Source organism: Mytilus edulis, chromosome 5 (genome assembly GCF_963676685.1).
Source record: "Mytilus edulis chromosome 5, xbMytEdul2.2, whole genome shotgun sequence".
NCBI lineage: Eukaryota > Metazoa > Mollusca > Bivalvia > Mytilida > Mytilidae > Mytilus > Mytilus edulis.
Window position 1 is genome coordinate 20274211 of NC_092348.1, and position 21563 is coordinate 20295773.

Here is a 21563-nt window from a genome sequence, read left to right on the forward strand (position 1 = left end):
CCTGCAATTCAGTCGGTGTTAGGAAAATACACTATAAACTCGCATTGAATGGTTCAACATTTTTATAATCAAAAAATAAATCAAGTTCAGTTTCCTTTTTGTATGAATTTTGACATGGTTGATTAACATGTAGGTCCTATCTGGAATGAAACTATGTTGTTATAAAATTTTTGAAATGTCTTCACAAGTGTCTCTATTTGTTTCTTAGATATTATATATGTTGGCCAGGCATGAATGACACTTGTTGTACATGTATCTAGAATAATATATAATCAAGGTGAATACTTATAACATTGAACTTGGAATGAATACTAGTGATAATACAAGAACTCAACACTTCTAGAAATGAATCTCAGGAATCAATTTCAATATTTTGATAATTCTTACAATAATCAGACATGAATGACATGTGTTGTACATGTATCTAGAATAATATATAATCAAGGTGAATACTTTTAACATTGAACTTGGATTGAATACTAGTGATAATACAAGAACTCCACACTTCTAGAAATGAATCTCAGGAATCAATTTTAATATTTTGATAATTCTTACAATAATCAGACATGAATGACATGTGTTGTACATGTATCTAGAATAATATATAATCAAGGTGAATACTTTTAACATTGAACTTGGATTGAATACTAGTGGTAATACAAGAACTCAACACTTCTAGAAATGAATCTTAGAAATCAATTTCAATATTTTGATAATTCTTACAAAAATCATTCAAAGTTGGCAAAATATTAATCCTAGAATTATTTAATCAAGTAGAATGCTTAGACAAGAACTTTGATTGATTGTTTGATAAAAATTGAATAAATCTTGGAAAACAATTTCAATTTTACAATTCTTAGTAATACAATGTGCATTCGTTTTGCTTTAAGAGAAGGTTACAGGCATTAAAAGGCATATTAACTTAAGCAGTTGAACTCCATTTAAATGAAGATGTTGTTCTTATATGGCAATTACCATCAAGGTGATCAGGTTTTTGGGAATGAATCACGGGGAAGACAATGTATGGCTAATTGTGTAGTGTTCTCGGCATTGTCTGAAACAAAACCTCTACACTTGTGGACACAAGAAAAATTGAAAATAATAATGCACATAGGGGATGAAATGTACAAATATGTTCGTCAACATTGTGGTGTAACACATGACTTTTTGTTGTATAACGACATTCCTAAACACTTCAGTTTCTTGGGACAAAAATATGTATTGATGAAAGAAGTATCGTATGGAGGTACATTGACAAAAACAATTTTTTATGAAAATAATTTTTCTATGGCTCTGGAATTTGCTTTCAACCTTATCCTAAGTTCTAGTAATTCCAAATATAGTGCAATACTTATTTTCTGTGACTCAGCAATATCAGTTAGAAAAAGAAATAATGAATATTACTTGTTTGACCCCCACAGTCGTTGCAGAAATGGTCTTCCAATACCAGACGGAGCTTGCCATATTTCAAAATATGAAAACTTATCTGCACTGTGCAGCTTCATACGTGATCTTGCCTGCTCTTTGAGCAGCCAAAATTTAGAACAGATTGTATACGAAATGATTAGAGTTGAGGTTAAAACCCCTCTTAATGCACGTGGTAAAAAATTTTGTGTTTTCAGCTTCAATGTTCTTGCCCGAAACCAAGTCAGATTATCTGAAAAAGAATGTTCAAATGAACAACAAACAGTTCAAGTTACCTGTCATTCAGATGTACTAGATAAAAAAAGAAAACGCATACCAAGCTCTCATTCTATTCCACAAAAGCGAAGCAAGCTTGATGAGGAAGCTTTAACAAACGATATTGTTAAAAAATTCAGTTTGTCAGTACTAGAGGGTCCTTTGTATGTTTGTAGCTCCTGTAGTCAAACATGGTTTAAAGAAGGTGTAGTACGCATGAGTACTGTCAAAAGTAGCTTTAAATTGCTTGAAAAGTGCAAATCTGGTATAAAATCAGTAAACAATATTGAATGGGTATGTCTCACATGTAAACGACACTTGGTGTCTGGAAAAATACCTGAATGTTCTGTTGGTAACAATATGAAATTTCCTCCTATACCAAATGAACTGCTTGGCTTGACAAACTTAGAGCAAAGACTTATATCCCCAAGAATCCCATTCATGTCAATACGTCAACAACCAAGGGGAGGTCAGCTATGCATGAAAGGTAATGTTGTTAATGTACCTGCAGATATTAACAAAACTGTTAGAGTATTACCACGCACTTTAGATAATGATGAAACAGTGTTTGTAAAATTGAAACGCAAGATATCATTCAAACATAGTGTTGCTCAAGAAATGATCAGACCTAATAGGGTGATTGATGCAGTTAAGTTGCTAACTAGTAAGAATTTGTTTAAATCTGAAGGTATACATATTGATTCAAACTGGTCCTTAGAAAGTCGTTCTAATGAAACATGTGAAATGCCTCCATCTGAGGCAGATACTGGTATACATAATTTGTCAAATGATGATTGCGATAGTTGGGATGAAGAGCAGAATCATGAAAATCAACCAAGTGGCAATTTAGACACTATGCTCAATCCGATAGGATTTAGGCAATATAAACAAGTTTTAAATATTGCACCTGGTGAAGGAAATACTCCCCTTGGCATATTCCAAGATTATAACAGTGAATTCTTAGCCTTTCCATCAATATACTGTGGTGAAACTCGAATGCCAAACAATTTGAGGCTTGTGCCTTTACATTACAGTACAATAAGTAAGTGGGAGCTGCGTAATGTAGATAGAAGAGTTGCTATGTCCATCCCAAATATTTTCTTCAAAATGAAAAAGCTACAGATTAAATATATACAAGACCGAATTCAATTAGCCATCAGAAAATGCAAATTGCAGGGAAAGAAAATAACTGTTCACGACGTACTAGCTCCTGGAGCTGTTGATAATTTAATTAAACATAATGAAGGCTATCAAATCCTAAGACAAATAAGAGGTTCAACTGCTTACTGGGAAGTTGCTAAGAAGGATTTGTTTGGTATGATAAGACAACTAGGGATTCCACATTTCTTTGTTTCACTCTCAGCAGCAGAAACTAAATGGAAAAATTTGTTGATAACCCTGGGAAAGTTAGTAAACAAAAAAGAATATTCAACATCAGATATTGATGAAATGTCCTGGCAAGATAAGTGCCATCTAATTAATTCAGATCCGGTAACTTGTGTTAGGTATTTTGATTATAGAGTACAAAAATTCCTACACAGTGTAATGATGAGTCCTTTAGAACCAATTGGGAAGATACAGGATTATTTTTACCGGGTTGAATTTCAGCAAAGGGGCTCACCTCATATTCATATGGTAGTTTGGGTTGTTGATGGACCTGAGTTAGGAAAAGCAACATCTGAAGAAATAACATCATTTGTAGACAAGCATGTTACTTGTGCAAAAGATGAGACAATGACTGAATTAATCAATTATCAAACCCATCGACATGCACGTACATGTAGAAAGAAAGGTAATTCTGTTTGTCGATTCAATTTTCCAATTCCTCCTATGAGCAAGACCACTCTTTTGCAACCTATAGATTCAGAAACTGACGTTAAATTCATATCCACATGTAAAAAGAATTGTAATAAAATATTAGATAAACTTGATGAGATGAAATATGGCAGTGAAATATCTTTCGAAGAGTTCTTGGATGAGTTGAAATTGACTAATGAGGAATATTGTAATGCAGTAAGGTCTTCTTTGAAAAGAGCTAAATTATTTCTGAAAAGGAACCCTTCAGAAATAAGAATAAATTCCTACAATTCAATTATGTTGAAATGCTGGCAAGCCAATATAGATGTACAGTTTGTACTTGATCCATATTCTTGTGCTTCATACATAGTCTCATACATCAGTAAAGGTCAAAGAGGGATGTCCAATTTAATGTACAGGGCTTCCCAAGAAGCTAAAGAAAACAATATGGACTTGAAACACCAAATGCGTCATATTTCAAATCAGTTCTTAACACATGTTGAAGTTAGTGCCCAGGAAGCAGCTTACTTTGTTTTACAATTGCCCATGCGAAGATCATCCCGTAGTTTTTTATTTCTTAACACTGGTCCTCCTAGCGAGCGTATAACTCTGTTGAAATCTCTTGCTAAACTTGAAGAAATGTCTAGTACCTCAACAAATGTTGAAGCAGACAATGTTGTTAAAAGATACCAGCGACGACCAAAGGAACTGCTAAAGTTATGCCTGGCAGATTTTGCCTCCTGGTATGATGTATCTTATCCTAAAAAGAACAAGCCATGCAAATCTGATAAACTGAATGCATTGTCAGAATTACCAGAGGTAGATGACAATGACTGTTTGGAAGATGACCCCCAACATGAAAATGTAGAAGATCCACAGGAGGAAGAACCTTTAGTCTTGCTAGATTCGTTTGATCACATGCAAAGTTGCCCTGACAAGGAGATCTGTATGTCAGATGGTGGAATACTGAAAAAACGCAAGACTCAAAAAATACTGAAGTATGTTAGATTCAATAAAGATCATAACACTGAGAACTATTACCGTGAATTGATAATGTTATTCCATCCATGGGTAAATGAAGAGAGAGACATCCCTGATTCGTACAGTTTACTCAAACAATTGTATGCTCAGAATTCAGTATGTATTGAAAAACAGAAAAAACTATATGAGAGAAACCGAGGCTTGATTGAGCAGGTTGAAAGTTATAATGGAGATCAGAATAATTTTGATGACAATATGAATACAGAGTTTATGCCTGAAAATTTGCATGCAGAAGAAAATGATAGATCTAAAGGTTTAACTTTATCAGAAAAGTATGGCTGTTTTGATCCTGGGAGACCTGAACAATATGATGTCGGCCTTGATATAGGTATAACAAGAAAACAAATAGGTGATGATGACTGTTTGATGAAAATGCCCGAAAATGACTATAGGGAATTAGTAAGGAATTTAAACGATGAACAAAAAAGGTACTTCTACCATGTTTTGCATTGGTTTAAAACCAAAGATGAACCGGTGTACAACTTTTTGTCAGGTGGTGCAGGTGTTGGAAAATCAGTTTTGATAAGAGCAATTTATCAGGGCCTTCTAAGAATTTTGAACATGGCTCCAGGTTCTAATCCAGATGATGTTAAAGTTCTTCTATGTGCTCCAACAGGCAAAGCTGCTCACAACATTGGTGGTAATACTATACATTCAACCTTTTGTATACCTGTCAGCAGAGGGTTTTCATACAAACCTTTAGCTATGGAACAGCTCAATACCTACAGATTGAAATATAAAAATCTTAAAGTGGTTATAATTGATGAAATATCTATGGTAGGTTGTAAGATGTTTAATTTCATTAATGGTAGGCTTCAGGAAATAATGGGATACAATCGACAGTTCGGTGGAGTTAGTATAATTGCTGTTGGTGACTTGTATCAGTTGAAACCAGTGATGGACAGTTGGATATTTCACAACACTGCAACAGAATATGGAGATTTGGCAGCAAATTTATGGCAAGATAACTTTAGTTTGTATGAATTGAAAACAATAATGCGCCAAAAAGGAGATCTTGAGTTTGCTGAATTACTTAACAGGTTAAGAGAAGGTCACCATACACATTCAGATATAGATACTCTAAAATCTAGATTAGTTGAAACAGAAACTGGTAGTTTATCTTCTATGCCACATCTATTTACTACTTGCGCAGAAGTTGACACATTCAATGAGTATGTTTTCTCACAAACTAGTTCAAAAAGTGACACAATTGAATGTATAGATTCAGTGACAGGTGACTTATCAGAAACATTACATGATGATGCTCTGAAGAGAGTACCAAATGATCCTAGTAAAACAATGGGTTTGTACAAAAACTTGAAAATTGCTGAAGGCCTGCAGATTGAAATTAATTTGAATATAAATATTGAAGATGGTTTAACCAATGGAGCTGCAGGAAAGGTTATGTTATTGGACTATAGAATTGTAAATTCAAATAGATGTAGTATTATATGGGTGTTGTTTGATGACATGGGCATAGGAAAAGACCAGAGACGTCAGTTTCAATACTTGAGAAATGACCAAATTGACAAAACATGGACACCTATATTTGAAGTTACAAGGAAATTCCTTATAAACAACAATCAGTCATATCAAATACTTCGTCGTCAGTTTCCTATACGCTTGGCTGCTGCCAAAACCATTCATAAATCACAAGGATCAACTGTAAACAATTTAGTCGCCCATTTGGGAAGGAGGAAAAATGATCACATGCACTATGTAGCATTTAGCCGAGTTCGAAGTCTTGAAGGATTGCATATACTGCATCTCTCAGAAGATAAGATTTCTGTTAGCATTGATGTAACAGTTGAAATGGACAGAATGCGTTCAACAACCAAGGTGTTAAACTCTGTAATTGAACTTCCAGATCCACAGACTTGGTTAAACATACTTTGCCATAATGTACGATCTTTGCACTTACATATCAAAGATGTAAAAGAGGAGAGTTACTTGAGTTCCTGTGACTTAATTGGCATAACTGAATCTCGGTTAAAACAAGAAGAGGCTGATTCTTGTGTTGCTATAACAGGTTTTGCCACACTATACAGACATGATTCTGTTAGTAACTCCTTGATTAGACCCCATCATGGCAGTGTTGTTTATTCAAAGCATCAATTATCAAGTACTTATAAAGGAAGACCTGGAGGCATTGAAATCACATCTGCTGTAATTGTTAAACAAAATACAAGAGTGCGAGTAATATTCTTGTACTGTCCTCCAAAAGTTTCAACTCTGAACAACTTCAGTATTATGATGCAGTCTGTTTCTTCCTTAATTGAAGAGAAAACAATTCTAATGGGAGACTTCAATGTTGACATTCAAAATAACTGCTCCCTGATAAATTTAATGAAAACCTATGGATTCAATCAGCTCATTGAAGAAGTCACTACAGATTACAATACTGCATTGGATTTAATCTTTGTGAACTTCATTGATAACAATGCTAAGTCAGGTGTTTTGGAATGTTATTATTCAGATCATAAACCAATTTTCATATGTTTACCAATGTAATAATGTGTTCCCAAGTGTAGTGTTTGATTTACTTCATTGAATTCAAAGTTGACAAAAACACATGCTCGCTGATGATATACATGTAATCATAATGTACTCAAATTTTTGAAGTCATCAAGCAATTAAAACACTGTTATTTCTAAGTTGTTAAATGTAATTGTTTATATTATTTTCTATTCTTGAATTATTAGGAACATTTCTCATCTAAGGATCACTCAAAAAGTTTATGAATAGTTGTTATATCCTATACAATCTCATCTCCAGTTTCCAATCAAATCAGAACTTTTTACATGTACTTCAAAATTGTCTTAAATAATACAAATTCAATTATTTAATTGACACAAAACGATAACACATTGCAACCTAGTTCATTGGTAATTAATAAAGTTCCCATAATATAACAAAATTCCTTGCATTTAATCAATTATTAGAAAACAAAAACCTATCTGATTTGTTCCTTGAAACATCAACAAATAAACATTGCTAACAGGAATTTGTAATTATTGATCCAGTGTGCATTACTTGTTGTGAAATTGCTCGATAGATACTGATGAAAAGATTGTTTATGAAAAAGATTAAAGATAATGAAACACAAGGATGCAACGATAAATAAAAAAAAACTTCTTTTGTATATAATTTCTAAGTGGTATTATAAGTAACATAATACTAGATCCAATATACAAAATTGTCTTGGTATAACTGGCCAAAATATGGCCAGTTCTGAAACTGTTCCTGTCTGATTTAAATCAGGCTGTATATTTTGGTAAGTTACCATTATTTATCCAAATTATATATCCCTATATATAGTCAAGGGTGTATGAAAAGTAGATGATAAATATAAGACATCATTCATGCATTTCCTTATTGCTATATCAAAATTGACTTGTCTTCTTATGTTTTACTGTCATGTTACTTGATAATTATCTTATTGCATATAATAGTTCATTGTTTTTGCTAACAAATCAATTTTTCTTTTCCAGAAAATGTTCACAATTGCCAAACTAAAGGAACAATCATCAAATTCCCCATACAGAGTTCCTATAAAAGTCCAGACTGTACATGTAGGAGCCACCAACACTTACATAAGAGATGGCCAAACAAAATCTAACACCACAATAGGCTTTGCTGACCAGACTGGTGCTATCAAGGGCCAGTGTTTTGATATGGCCAAGTTGAACACCATCAAACCAAACTCAACACTAATGATTAGGAACTATATCTATAGAGATCAGATGATAATCATTACTTCAGCAACCAAGGTATCCGTCACTGGTGGAGTTGGAGATGTAGCAGAGGAATACAAAACTCTGGCTGTTGAATTGGCTAAACCACCAGCACCTCCAGCAGTAGTGCCTATTGAATTAGCAAAAAAGACCACTCCAGATCAATTTGTCTCTATAAAAGGCAAAGTAATGAGAGTAAGTATGTCTTGTAACATATGATAATATTATTTGTTAATACATGTAACATAGAAAATAAAAAAGCATATATCTATATAAAAATGAACCTAAGAATACCTCAGTGTACAGCTACTCTTACACAATGAAAGAGACAAATGTCAGACTTGCAGTAGTTGGATAAAAAATAAGCATACAAACATCAGCACTCCCATATACATGTATATATATATAAGAAATCTAATTTATATAAACTATTAGTTATACTATAAAGTGATAATCGGTAAACTTCCAGGTCAAAACACAGGATTCAATGAACTGCCATATTTGTTAAATCACATAAAAAGAGAGAAAAATAAGAAGATAATACAACATATCTGCATAAAAAATGGTAAAATAATGCAAAGAAAAAATACATTTTAATTCGACTGCAAAATTTGAAAAAAATTTCGTCGTACATTGCTATCACGTTGGCATTGTCGTCTGCATATTAATAAATCTGATTGTCATTTTCCAAACATAATGTAATCAATGATCAATTTATATAGGTTGATGCCATAGTAGAGAGAGTAACACAGAGGACGCAGGAGACAATCAAACTTCGGCAGATATATGTGAAAGACTCCACAGCTGAAGTAAAGATCAGTTTGTGGAGGCAATTGGCTGAAAACACAATAGAAGTGGGAAAAACAGTCAAAGTGACATTTCTTAAACTAAATTTGCACAAAGGAGAAATAAGCCTTCAGACAATACCACAAAGCACTCTTGAGGTAAATGTTCAATAATTTAAAATGCAATCAAAACTTAAACAAAAATGTCTGTACAGTACCTGTATGCCCCACTTGCATGTATCTTTGGACCATACGTAGATCACAAAAAAAACTTAGTCCAATATTATTGCAAGATAAAATATGCATTGTTTATATATTTTAAAAGGACTGATATTGCAAAATCAAAACAACATTCTTAACATTACAAATAGATGATAAATCAATAATTCAACCAAACTCAAATACCATTATAGACATGCGTTGAAATATCGGTTAAGAAGTAACTGGACTTCATACCATATTATTTGCTAATAACTAAAGTTCCAAAAAGTTAAAATAAAATACTGGGATGTATGATGAAAAATACTATAATTCATATGTATTTCCTTTCTTTGAACAATTGATTAACATGCACAGTACAGGTCGCCAGAGATACAAAGATTCTAGTGATAAAGATTTTGAAATTAATATTGATGTGCTGTATTACCTGAAACACATGTTTACATGCGTCCCTCTTTCAAGTCATAATATATACATACACACCAATACGTTTGAAATTACAACATATCTTATGTTGGCTTCATCTGTAGAAACATGTGAAATTAAAAGTCTAATAAAATAACTTGCCAAGCAAAAGATGCACAAGATATAAAATGAATATCTAATTTAAATCATTTATTTTGTAGTTTGTATCAGAACAGCACAGTGTAACCGTAGATGGTTTCTACAAAGAGGATGACACTTTCTTTCTGGTCTGCAAACATGAAGGAGATATTTTCTCAGATTACAAATGCCCTATTGCAGCTCTACAAGATATAGTTGCAGAAGATGAAGAAATAGAAGCTGTTATTGAAGGAATGATTCCTTTCACTGCACACATAGTTGTATCAACAAACAATACAGTTTCATCTGTATCCATTGACATATAACTTGAATGAAAATAACATCAGATTATAAATGACTATAAATTTTTAGACAGACTTGAAATTCCAAACAAAATGAATTTTATTGCCAAATTACTGTATTAAAATGTTGCTAAACTTTAAATCAACATTAACCTAGATTTATTTTCAATTATCATATGTATCTCAAATCACTATAAAGACAAATTTATCATTATAAATAAAGACAATACCTTTTTGAAAATTTGCTTTTTTACATTATAGAAATTTTTATCTCATCACAATTTGTTGCTTAATTATTTCTTCTCAATCAAATTAATTTTTTATGTCAATTTGAGTGCTTACAAAGTTTATAAATATTAAGTGCACATAATCTTCAGATTGTTGGTTAAATATTCTCTGATGTAAATTATATGAATTGTTGTCTAGTTTGTTGAAAGCAGATGTTAATAATTACGTGCCAATTGTTAAGTTTTGATATACAATCTATATCCATGTGTTGCCAAATATATATATGTTATAAAGATATGATGTGCATTCATAATGTTCAAAAAGACATTGTTATGTATGAAGATCTGAAAATGCTACCTCAAATCAAAAGCCTGAATTATCACATGAATTGTTTACATTCATACTCAGGAACTTAAGTTTTATATATATATATATATATATATATATGTCAATTCTACTCATGTATTCACAATTTTTTGATATGATATTTCAAAATGCAAATCATCATTTTCACCATGATATAGTTTCATATCAATTTGAATGAGAACACTCCATGACATTTGTCTCGTTCACAAAAGTAAACAAAAAGTTATACAACAAATTTTTGATGTACATAATGTGATAGCTTATGCAATGTATATATTTAAGTATCATTCAGTGAATTGAAATGGGTGCATCTTCTTAAAATTAATGGTTCATATCTATGAAGGGCATATTCATTACAAAATTTGATAAATTTCATCTACGTATGATAATATTTATAATAAATACAATAAAGCAATTAGTATGCAAAGCTCCCGTCCATGTTATATGATCTCATTATATAAATTATTTTCTACCATGTTTAGTAATGAATCTTCCATTTTTTTCATGTGATCTCTTTTTATTATATTATTTATTATGACTTTTTTATACAGTATGAAATTTTGTAAATGGTGCATGATAACTTGTTGAGTTGTTTAATCAGTCATTACTTGTTAAAAAGATAAGTGATTTATACCCTTATCCTAACTTATAAACCAGTTACTTTACATATAATAGCATAGTTGTATTATGGTGCTACACTTTTAACAACATTCCATCCAATTAATGTGATCTTTTGATACATTATTTTAAATGTATTGTTGTATTTTTTGAAATTTTATTAATGATATAATATAACTTGTTGATGTTGAAATGTATATAATGATGGTGCAATAGTATAAAATAATAGTATTAAGGTGCTTTTGTACATAATGTATATTTATTGGTGCAATTCTCTAAACTCATGTCTCAACTGAACTTAAATAATGCAATGGAGCAAAAAAACTATAACTATTCATTTTCAGTTTATCTCTAAGTCTACAATAAATGATTCAAAGTTAACTTCTGATTATATACTCAGTGCTAAATTGAAAAGACCAGAAATGTTTTAAATCAATTATTATAACGTTCTTATGTTGATAGCTTAAACCCAGGAATATTTGTGCTCTGTCTACCAAGTATAACCACAGCCAACACAACTTTCTAGTGATATTACAATCAAAAATAGAAAAACATACAACCATTAATATCAGAAGGCTAAATAAAAAAAGAAAACTTCAACTTCTCTCTCCAGCATTCATATTTACAGCAAATCTCTTGACAAAACATGATAGACATATTGTGAAGTATTCATTATTATATTGCAAAGTCTTTAATCAAAACATAAAGAGACCAGCTGCAATAGCTGATGGAAAATATGAAATATTATCATTTAAAAATGTTCCGTCTCTGATGACTCTGTAAATGAATAATATGGTTTCTATACCAAATCATATACACTTACTTGATGTTTAAACAAACTGTTAGAAGCAAATATAACATATCTATGCATGTATTGTAAATAAAACTACAATAATAACTTTGATTCATGAAATCCTTAAAAATATTCACTTTTGAGTTCTTACAAATCTTGTAATTGATACTGATTGGTTTATTTAAATACAATAAATGTTTCAATATCTTTAGTTTTTATATTTGTTTTATATAAGAATATCAGGCAATCTTGAAATCTATATCAAACCTAAAATTGACAGTAAAAGTGCTACTTGAAATTTTCACCAACAATACACACATCAAATGATATCAACTCTATATATGAACTGATATGCTGAATAAACCAAATAAACATACTTCAAAACAAAATAAAAAATGAAATCATATGAACCCCTATATTTTAAAACCATATTGTAATAAAGTTAATATTCTCATACAAGTGTTGTAATGTATAATGTCTCCAATTCTTGTTCTTGCAAATCCTCTGAAACAACACAGCATAATTTTTGACTCGTATATAATAAAGACACTCTATATAGATATGCATATCAACAGAAAAATATGATTCATTCATATCTTTTTTCAAACTTGACACAAACAAAAGCAAGACACCGGTATGCTGTTTATTTCAGACAAATCAAAAATCAAGACATGCGTTTGCTATTGCTAGTAACAGCAGCATCAGCAAAGTTATTAGTTTGTATTCAGACCTAGTAAATGTTGAATAACAAGTTACAGGCCAATGACACTTGGTATGCAATTATATTCTTTTTGCATTACACCTCCATGAAGATTACTTGGATATGGCCTGGCCCCCTCAGTCATGGTATATTTACTGTGCAACTTTTGCTTAGTACAGAACTATTATTTAGTGTTCAGGTTGCTTAATGGAAAACTGATATTAGAAAGTAACTTAGTACAGAGGTAAAAGTTTGCGATGAGGTCAGTAATAGAAGAACTGATATTAGAAGGTCACTTAGTACAGAGGTATTAGTTTGTGATTAGGTCAGTTAATGGATAACTGATAGTAGAAAGTCACTTAGTACAGCAGTATTAGTTGGTGATTAGGTCAGTTAATTGAGAACTGATAGTAAAAGGTAACTTAGTACAGAGCTATTAGTTTGTGATTAGGTCAGTTAATGGACAACTGATAGTAGAAGATCACTAAGTACAGTGGTATTAGTTTGTGATTAGGTCAGTTAATGGAGAACTGATAGTAAAAGGTCACTTAGTACACGGGTATCAGTTAGTGATTAGGTCAATTTATGGAGAACTGATAGTAAAAGGTCACTTAGTACAGAGCTATTAGTTTGTGATTAGCTCAGTTAATGGACAACTGATAGTAGAAGATCACTAAGTATAGCAGTATTAGTTTGTGATTAGGTCAGTTAATGGAGGACTGATAGTGAAAGGTCACATAGTACACAGGTATTAGTTTGTGATTAGGTCAATTTATGGAGAACTGATAGTAAAAGGTCACTTAGTACAGCGGTATTAGTTTTTAATTAGGTCAGTTATTGGAAAACTGACATTTGGTATGCTAATGTAATAGCATGAACACATCTCCTTCCCGTAGAGAATATTAGGCCCTAAATGATCAATTCTCTTTGATACTATAGCTTAATTTCCTCGGACAAGTTAGTAATCAAGTCAGTTCAAAAAGGGAACTGTTTGTGATATGTCAATGTTAATGGTCATGGAGAAAATAGGCCTTGCCCTCTAAATCATAGTATTTTGACTTAAACATTTGCATAGTTAATATAATGTTGTTATTGTGTGATTAGATCACTTTAAATGGAACTGCTCATGTTAACTCAATGATCTTTGGTATGCAAATTTAATGAGGCATCTACAAGTCTCATTTTCATGGATGTTTATTAGCCCCATGCCATTTTCATGATTATGGTTCATTGACTGACACTTTGCATAGGTGGATCCAGTGCCCCCCCCCCCCTTTCATGGGAAAAATTTGGTTGATTATATAGGGAATCACTGGAGCAACCCCCCACCCCCCTTAGAAAAAGTTCTGGATCCGCCACTGCTTTGCAAAGTTTACAAATTTGTTAATACCATGATTCATATAAGAATAAAAGATGAAATGTCTTTACAACCATCATTTGATACAAAAATAATAAAAAATCATCGGCCGTCTTTTCCCTCAGAGCTTTCAGCTCTTTGATTCGTTTTATTGTTTTGTACTTAAATTAGGCCGTTAGTTTTCTCGTTTGAATTGTTTCACATTTTTCAATTCGCGGCCTACTATTATAGCTTACTATAAGGTATGGTTTTGCTCATTGTTGAAGACCGTACGGTTATCGAAAGTTGTTAAATTCTACGTCATGTGTTCTCTGGTAGAGAATTGTCTTATTGGCAATCATACCACATCTTTTTAATTTTCTATGATCCTCAAATTTCCCCCACAACTATAAAACATCGTCGTTCGGGATTATGAAAATGAATAGAATCTTTCCTTTATTTATAGATAGATAACCATGAAAATGCACCGGACATAAACTGTTCATATCAAATTTCTCGGTTGTGGGTATATGAGGATATTTCTTCTTGTTTAAAACTTGGTTTAAGTGGTCTTTCGCACTGAACCATTATATTATTTTTTGTCTTAAATTTACCACATTTGTAACTTTATCAGAATCAATAATTTAGCTGGCTATGTAAGCAAAACATCCTGTTACTTCAAAACGCAAGAGAGATTTTTATTTGGCAATGACTAACTCAAATAAAAAAAAAAGTTGACGGCCAGGACGTAAAGTTAGTAAGTGTGCTTAGAATGAGACCACTTTAGGGATATTCTTAAGCGTTGTTAAGGGAAAGAAAAAGGCGAGGAAAGAATGATTTGGGTTACACTATTAAAAGATTATTTCCGCACTCTTTGTGTTATCGTAATCTATGAAATACGAGAACTTTAGAGAAGTTTCTTGTTACTGTCCCCTGGATATAACGGTTATCGAACTAAAGCGCAATTTAAAATATACTAGAACACACCCGCGAAATCGCGGGCATTCAGAGCGTAGTTTAAACGGTATGTAAAGTGTTGTTGGAAGAATTTTATAAAATATTGAATGACTGGAGCATTTCAGCAAAAGTATCATAGGTTATTGGGGACAGGAAATGTATTTTTTTAATCCCTCCTCCTTTATTTCCAAAATTCCCAATTTTTGGTTTTCTATCCATTTCAGTATGAACATACATTTAGTATATTATGAACATTTAAGAAAGGAGCCTGTAATTCAGTGGTTGTCGTTTGTTTATGTGTTACATATTTGTTTTTCGGACTTTTTTTTTTTGTACATAAATAAGGCTGCTAGTTTTCTCGATTGATTTGTTTTACATTGTCATTTCGGGGCCTTTTAAAGCTGAGTATGCGGTATGGGTTTTGCTCGTTGTTGAAGGACGTACGGTGACCTATAGTTGTTAATTTCTGTGTCATTTTGGTCTCTTTTGGAGAGTTATCTAAAAATGGCAATCATACCACATTTTCTTCTCTTTTTTTGTAATCAATGAATTTTGCATAGGCGGAATCAGGGGTGGGGGGCTTGGAACCCGCCCTCTTTCGTGTGATAAAATTGATTGACTGGAGCAGCCCCCCCCCCCCCCTTTTGGTCAGTCAGCCCCCCTTACAAAATGTTCTGGATCCGGTATAAAAAGTTCACATGAATAATTTTAGCGCTTTAAAATTTGTATATTATGAACATTCATTACTATATAAAAAAAGTGTATTTACTTTCAATTCTATAGTAAGTTTACTAATCGATCCATGGTGGTCATTGATATAGTATACAGCTGATCCTCTCTATTTAGTAAACTCTGTGACCGCCGTGGATAGTTAACTTGAAAATACACTTTATTCATAGTATACATATATGTTCAAAGTATACAGAAAAACGCAAACCGGAAGTCTAATCTGACTTAAAATTTCGGACAATTTTCACAGCTTTCTAAATATTTTACCTTAAGTTTAACTTCATAGAAACCAGGTATATCCTTAATTGTACATGTATCAGCTTTCTACATGCCAATTTTCAAAACAGAGGTAATCAAAAAAAAACTGGTTTTCTGGAAATCTAGAATTAGTATACTATGGAGCACATTAATCCTCAATTTTTAATGCAAACTCATAGACAAGTAAATTTTGGCTCAAAATGATCTAGAAATATATTTCTCTTTCACCAAAAGTTTCATTTCTGCAAATTTGTTGGTTAGTTTAAGTAAACAAGGACATCAAAAGCACTATTTTGTGTCAGAGTAGGGCTACTTTTACATATTACGTTCTAAATTGGAGGGAGTAATTGGTGGTCTGACATCTTTTTCTCGTTTTTCTCCCAAAATAACTCAATCTGAATAATCATATGAATGGATGACAAATGCGACTATGCACTGTACCTATACGACACAGAGTAGAGGCGTGTTGATTAATTTATTGTGGCAAGAAGAGAAGCGACACACAAAATGAGGTCTTCTCGTTTAATAGTATAGATACATGTATACATAAGAAAAGAAGAAGAAGAAGAAGAAGAAGAAGAAGAAGAAGAAGAAGAAGAAGAAGAAGAAGAAGAAGAAGAAGAAGAAGAAGAAGAAGAAGAAGAAGAAGAAGAAGAAGAAGAAGAAGAAGAAGAAGAAGAAGAAGAAGAAGAAGAAGAAGAAGAAGAAGAAGAAGAAGAAGAAGAAGAAGAAGAGATTTAAATACAGATTGCTTTGGTTCATCGAAGAAGAAGAAGAAGAAGAAGAAGAAGAAGAAGAAGAAGAAGAAGAAGAAGAAGAAGAAGAAGAAGAAGAAGAAGAAGAAGAAGAAGAAGAAGAAGAAGAAGAAGAAGAAGAAGAAGAAGAAGAAGAAGAAGAAGAAGAGATTTAAATACAGATTGCTTTGGTTCATCGAAGTCTATATGGACGTATTGTTCTCGAATAAAGGAAGAAATTCGTCATCATCACAATTGTTCTGACATGCATGTAATATAAATGCAACTGGACGTACATGTACACTAATTATCCCCAAGGGATGTGAACATTTTCCCAGGAAAACTGTTGATCATCAAAGTTTCAAATCAATTTCGGGATTTTATTTTTTTTTCTTGATATTCAATAACAGAAATTTACAGAATAATTTCTTGCCAGTTAAAACATACTTATAATTACACTATAAAAAAGAGAAAGATGATATTAAATTCGTTCTGTCTTTTTTTTAACATCGTTAGTCAAATAACCATGATAACTAAAGTATTATCCGTTGTGAGACAAAGACTATTTTAATAAAGAATTCCCGATAAAATTGAATCCATTATTCATATTGCTAACACGACATTCACTCGAGGAAAAGTCACCTACGTAACTCTATATGCGTGTTTTTGCCACGTTGCTTACAAAAATCATCATATATCTTAAATATTTTCCAATAACACTTCCTGATTCAATTTGCTACTCGTCTACCCCAAAAAATTAAAAACGTATTTTTTTTTCTTTTTTCCACTTGGTTTGAAGTTTATAATCTCTTGGATAAATATCAAAAATGTGTTCAGAGTTTTGACGGTTGTGAATTAAGGATTGGTTACTTTATAGAAACTTATTTCTTTGCACTGTAAAAATAGTGCTTAGAATTTAAACGTGTTGCAAGACTTATGTGCTTAGGAAAGTGTTTAATTTCTAAGCATTAAAAGCTAAATATGTTTTGGCTCTCAGCACTTCGCACTAAACATGTTTTGGCTCTCAGCACTTTGCAATAAACATGTTGTTGTGCTAAACATGTTTAGCTACATCGTCAAGTATATGAAGCTAAACGTGTTTAAATTCTAAGCACTTTCGATATTTAGACACTTTCCTAAACACGTTTAGAATTACAACACATTTAGGCCGAAGACGGCATGCATACCACGTGCTAATTTTTGAGCGGGAAGAAGAAACAAAGAACCCGAAGTCAAAGGCCACGCTGTTTACTTCTGACCATAACTGACCGTAACTTAACTGTTTCAGAAAGGTAAGGAGTTATAATTATACTGATTCTTATTTTGTACTGCCAATTTTAAATGATTATTGACAGTTATAAGTATTATGTACAAGTACACTACCGTATAGTCAATGCAGGAGAAGAAAAAGGGGGAACCATCCCATGAAACAAGTGCTTGTAAGAGATTTTAGTGTTCAAACTATCTTGTGTAAAGATAAGAGTTGTTTAATGTTCTATCATGCAAGCTAGCACTTACAAATGTATTATATATATATATGTTCTTTGAAAGGAGTTCATGAGGACAATTTTCATTTGGTACTCCTCGGCAGATTATAATGGAACATGAAGGGAAGCGGAATCTGCCGAGTGCATCATTCGCAAAACCAGTGTCATATCGAGTTCATTGTTTTAGTAAGCACTTTCTAAATGCACAATCAACATTTGCTCAACATAAATAAAAAAATGCTTGTTTTTCTTCAATAGTTATAAGCCGTTGTGCTTTCTTATATTTTTATTGATATGTATTGTTTTATTCTAGATGAGAGAAGTGCAGAGAAAATCATTTGTCTTGACATGCTAAAAGAGGAGATAATGCACAGTAGCAACTATATTGCTAGGTAAGAATCCGAAGTGTATTTGATTTTAAAAATGTCAATATATATTTGATCAAATGAATGATATTAAGCATGAAAAGAAGTTTTATATTAAAAATATCAATTGACTCAGCAGTACATTTATGCTTTTATACCAGTGTTCTAATGTTGTTATCTGGATCTTAAATCATGCATTTACTTTTTGGTGTAGTAGTTCGTATATTTATATTTTTAGATTAATTCTACTTAGTTGCTTATCAATATTTTTCTATCTTTCAGGCCAGTGACCAGCAGTTGGGTACTAAGAAAGGAGAAGCTCTTATTGACTTGTAAAATGAAAACAGGACATTTTCAAATTGTTTTGATTGGTCAATATTATGTATATGTACGTTGCTATGAATTTATGATTTTATGAGTTAATATTTGATTGTGTTCAATGATTAACTAGAAATAAACAATTACATAAATTCCTTTGTTTCATATCTTGTAATTTTGTTTTTAATCCTAGAATAAGTATTATAATAATTTCATTTCAAAAGTTCTAGACTGTTTAATGAATCTTTGAAATGAAGAAAAAATGCAATAGTCGAATGTTGACAATTGAATTAAAGAAAATACTCATTCAGATTGAAAAGGTATTAGTCACAATCAATTTGAATTGGAAATTCAAGTTTCTTAGTTTGATGCGTTTGGCTCCTTTTGTGATGGTATGAACACATGTAGTATTGAAAGCTATCATACGTTTTACAGTCTACCCTTCCGGAGTATTAGTTTATTTGGGGTCTAATGAAGTAACGGCTTATCGTACTAAAACGATAAACATGTTTCTTCACGACCCTTTATGGTCTAAACATGTTTACATTCAAAACACTTCACAGCTAAACATGTTTCCTGACAAAACACTTCAGAACTAAACATGTTTCCAGATACAACACTTTACAACTAAACATGTTTACAGTCTAAGCACATTTTAGCAAAACATGTTTCTAGTCTAAACACTTTACATCTAAACATGTTTACAGTCTAAGCACTTTATAGCTTGACACGTTTAGGCTGTTAACACATTAAATATTAAACATGTCAAAAATCGGTTTCACAAATGTGTTTAGGAAAGTGTTTAGGCTCTAAACACAATTTTTAGAGTGTGGATGGTAATAAACGCTTGTATTTTGTCTTTTAAAGTGTGTCTGTCTGTTTAATAATTTACAGTTTAAGGAGAATTCTTCGTCTTTTGCAAATAGATAAAGAATAGTATGAAAATGTGCTCACGGTTGCATTTAGGCAGAGAGAAATATGCTTTATTTTATTTCAGAAAATTATTTAGTACAGATATAAAAAATATTCTTAATCTTTTACAATTTACATATAAAATTTAATAGTGGTCCTTTATGTACATGGTAGATAAAACTTGTGAGATTCAACTTTTTCAGAGGTAGGACGTTCCGGAAAACACAATTTGCTATAAAAAAAAAATCTTGTGGTAACGCTCATATTTGAATACCTTTCTGTTGAATAAAAAAGTGTAAAAACAGTTATATAAATTCACCTGAAAAGGGGAAAACGAAAAGTGATTACCTAACTTATTTTTCAAATATCGAATACACAAATAAATCTCTAATATATCCACGCCTGCATTTTTGTTTTTACTGACAGGTGTCTGCTGGTACATCAAGTATCAATATAGGCGTAACAATCTATCTCAATTATCCAATCAGCTGTCTTGTTTGCGGTAACATACGGTCGACATGGTTTATTTAAATATTTATTTCTTTATAGGGACTTTTTTAGATCGAAATTAATGATGTTCATATATAAGTATGTGGTACAACTCACACCGATTAATATATTAGTATATTCATGGAATTGATCTATGCTCATGCAAATAACCCTTTCAATTATGAATTCGTATACATAGATTTTAAAGCACATACTATAGGAGATGTGGGATATACTTCAATTTGACAGCAACCAAACGACAAAAACACCATAGTTAAATCAAGACCGCATTTTTAGTCTTCAACTAGAAACAGGTGTCTTAGACCCCGTTCACACTAGGACATTTTTATCGATTTAAACTAGACCGGTTCACTTTAGATCGATTTAAGGGCCAATGTGAACGCTTTGAATCTGTCTTCAATCGGTCTAAACTAAAACACCAAAAAGAGGTAGTATAGTTTGAGTCGGTCTAAAGTAAACCGATCTTACTTTAAATGTGAACGCAGAGATCGGCTTAAACTAGTACGATTGGATCGAAAATAATGTATGCGCATGTACAGCGCCAAAACTATCTCAGAGGTTCGTTGTTTAACCCATATTTCTCTGTTTACAGACATTTAAAAAAAACTGAAAACATTTTGTCTTCGCCATCGCTTTGCATTGCGAAATCTGTGCCTTCTTTTCTTATGATGATTTTTTTTTCTTTTCAGGAACCGCAATATTTCGTCGTGTTGTAACTTCGTTACTACAGATATTTTTTTCAAAATTATAGAAAACGCGGCAATAACACCTGTACCAAAATGTTAACTTCTGATTCAGGAGAAACAATAACTTTATCCATTTTTTTTTCAAGTGTGTGTGTCAGAGTATCAATGTTTACACAATGTTTACAGATTACGGGTAAAAAGGTTAGAGCGCGATCGATTGCGTGTAATTGTAGTGTTAACGCAGTGGATCGGTTTAGACCGGTAGAGATCTTTATGATTAAAGATAATGTGAACGCTAACTGGTTTTATTTAGATCGATTCAAATTAGATCGATTAAAAAAAATATGCTAGTGTGAACGGGGTCTTAGCTCTACACGAAATGTCAAGGTCTAAATCGTCATGAGTTTGTATAAAATTTGTAAATACATGACATACAATAAACAAAAATAACTAATATGAAATTCT

At 32.0% G+C, this 21563-nt stretch overlaps 2 protein-coding genes and 1 long non-coding RNA gene across 3 annotated transcripts; all 3 read left to right on the top strand.

Moving 5' to 3' along the window:
* The first annotated feature begins 465 nt into the window (after positions 1-465).
* On the top strand, positions 466-12313 carry LOC139523175 (uncharacterized). Its single transcript, XM_071316981.1, has 3 exons — positions 466-8447; positions 8975-9196; positions 9883-12313. The coding sequence occupies exon 1, from the start codon at positions 946-948 to the stop codon at positions 7027-7029; it is 6084 nt and encodes a 2027-aa protein (XP_071173082.1). The 5' UTR covers positions 466-945; the 3' UTR covers positions 7030-8447; positions 8975-9196; positions 9883-12313.
* Positions 8013-10125, top strand: LOC139524985 (uncharacterized). Its single transcript, XM_071320156.1, has 3 exons — positions 8013-8447; positions 8975-9196; positions 9883-10125. The coding sequence occupies exons 1-3, from the start codon at positions 8013-8015 to the stop codon at positions 10123-10125; spliced, it is 900 nt and encodes a 299-aa protein (XP_071176257.1).
* Positions 12314-17851: 5538 nt separating the features above from the next.
* On the top strand, positions 17852-19103 carry LOC139525408 (uncharacterized). The gene is made up of 3 exons (XR_011664890.1): positions 17852-18112; positions 18621-18699; positions 18955-19103. It is a non-coding gene; the product is annotated as an uncharacterized lncRNA (long non-coding RNA).
* The last annotated feature ends 2460 nt before the right edge of the window (positions 19104-21563 follow it).

Coding starts and splice junctions, on each gene's coding strand:
- LOC139523175 (XM_071316981.1), top strand. CDS start 946: ATGAAGATGTTGTTCTTATATGGCAATTACCATCAAGGTGATCAGGTT.
- LOC139524985 (XM_071320156.1), top strand. CDS start 8,013: ATGTTCACAATTGCCAAACTAAAGGAACAATCATCAAATTCCCCATAC. Junction 8,448..8,974: donor TAAAAGGCAAAGTAATGAGA/GTAAGTATGTCT, acceptor CAATTTATATAG/GTTGATGCCATAGTAGAGAG. Junction 9,197..9,882: donor TACCACAAAGCACTCTTGAG/GTAAATGTTCAA, acceptor TTTATTTTGTAG/TTTGTATCAGAACAGCACAG.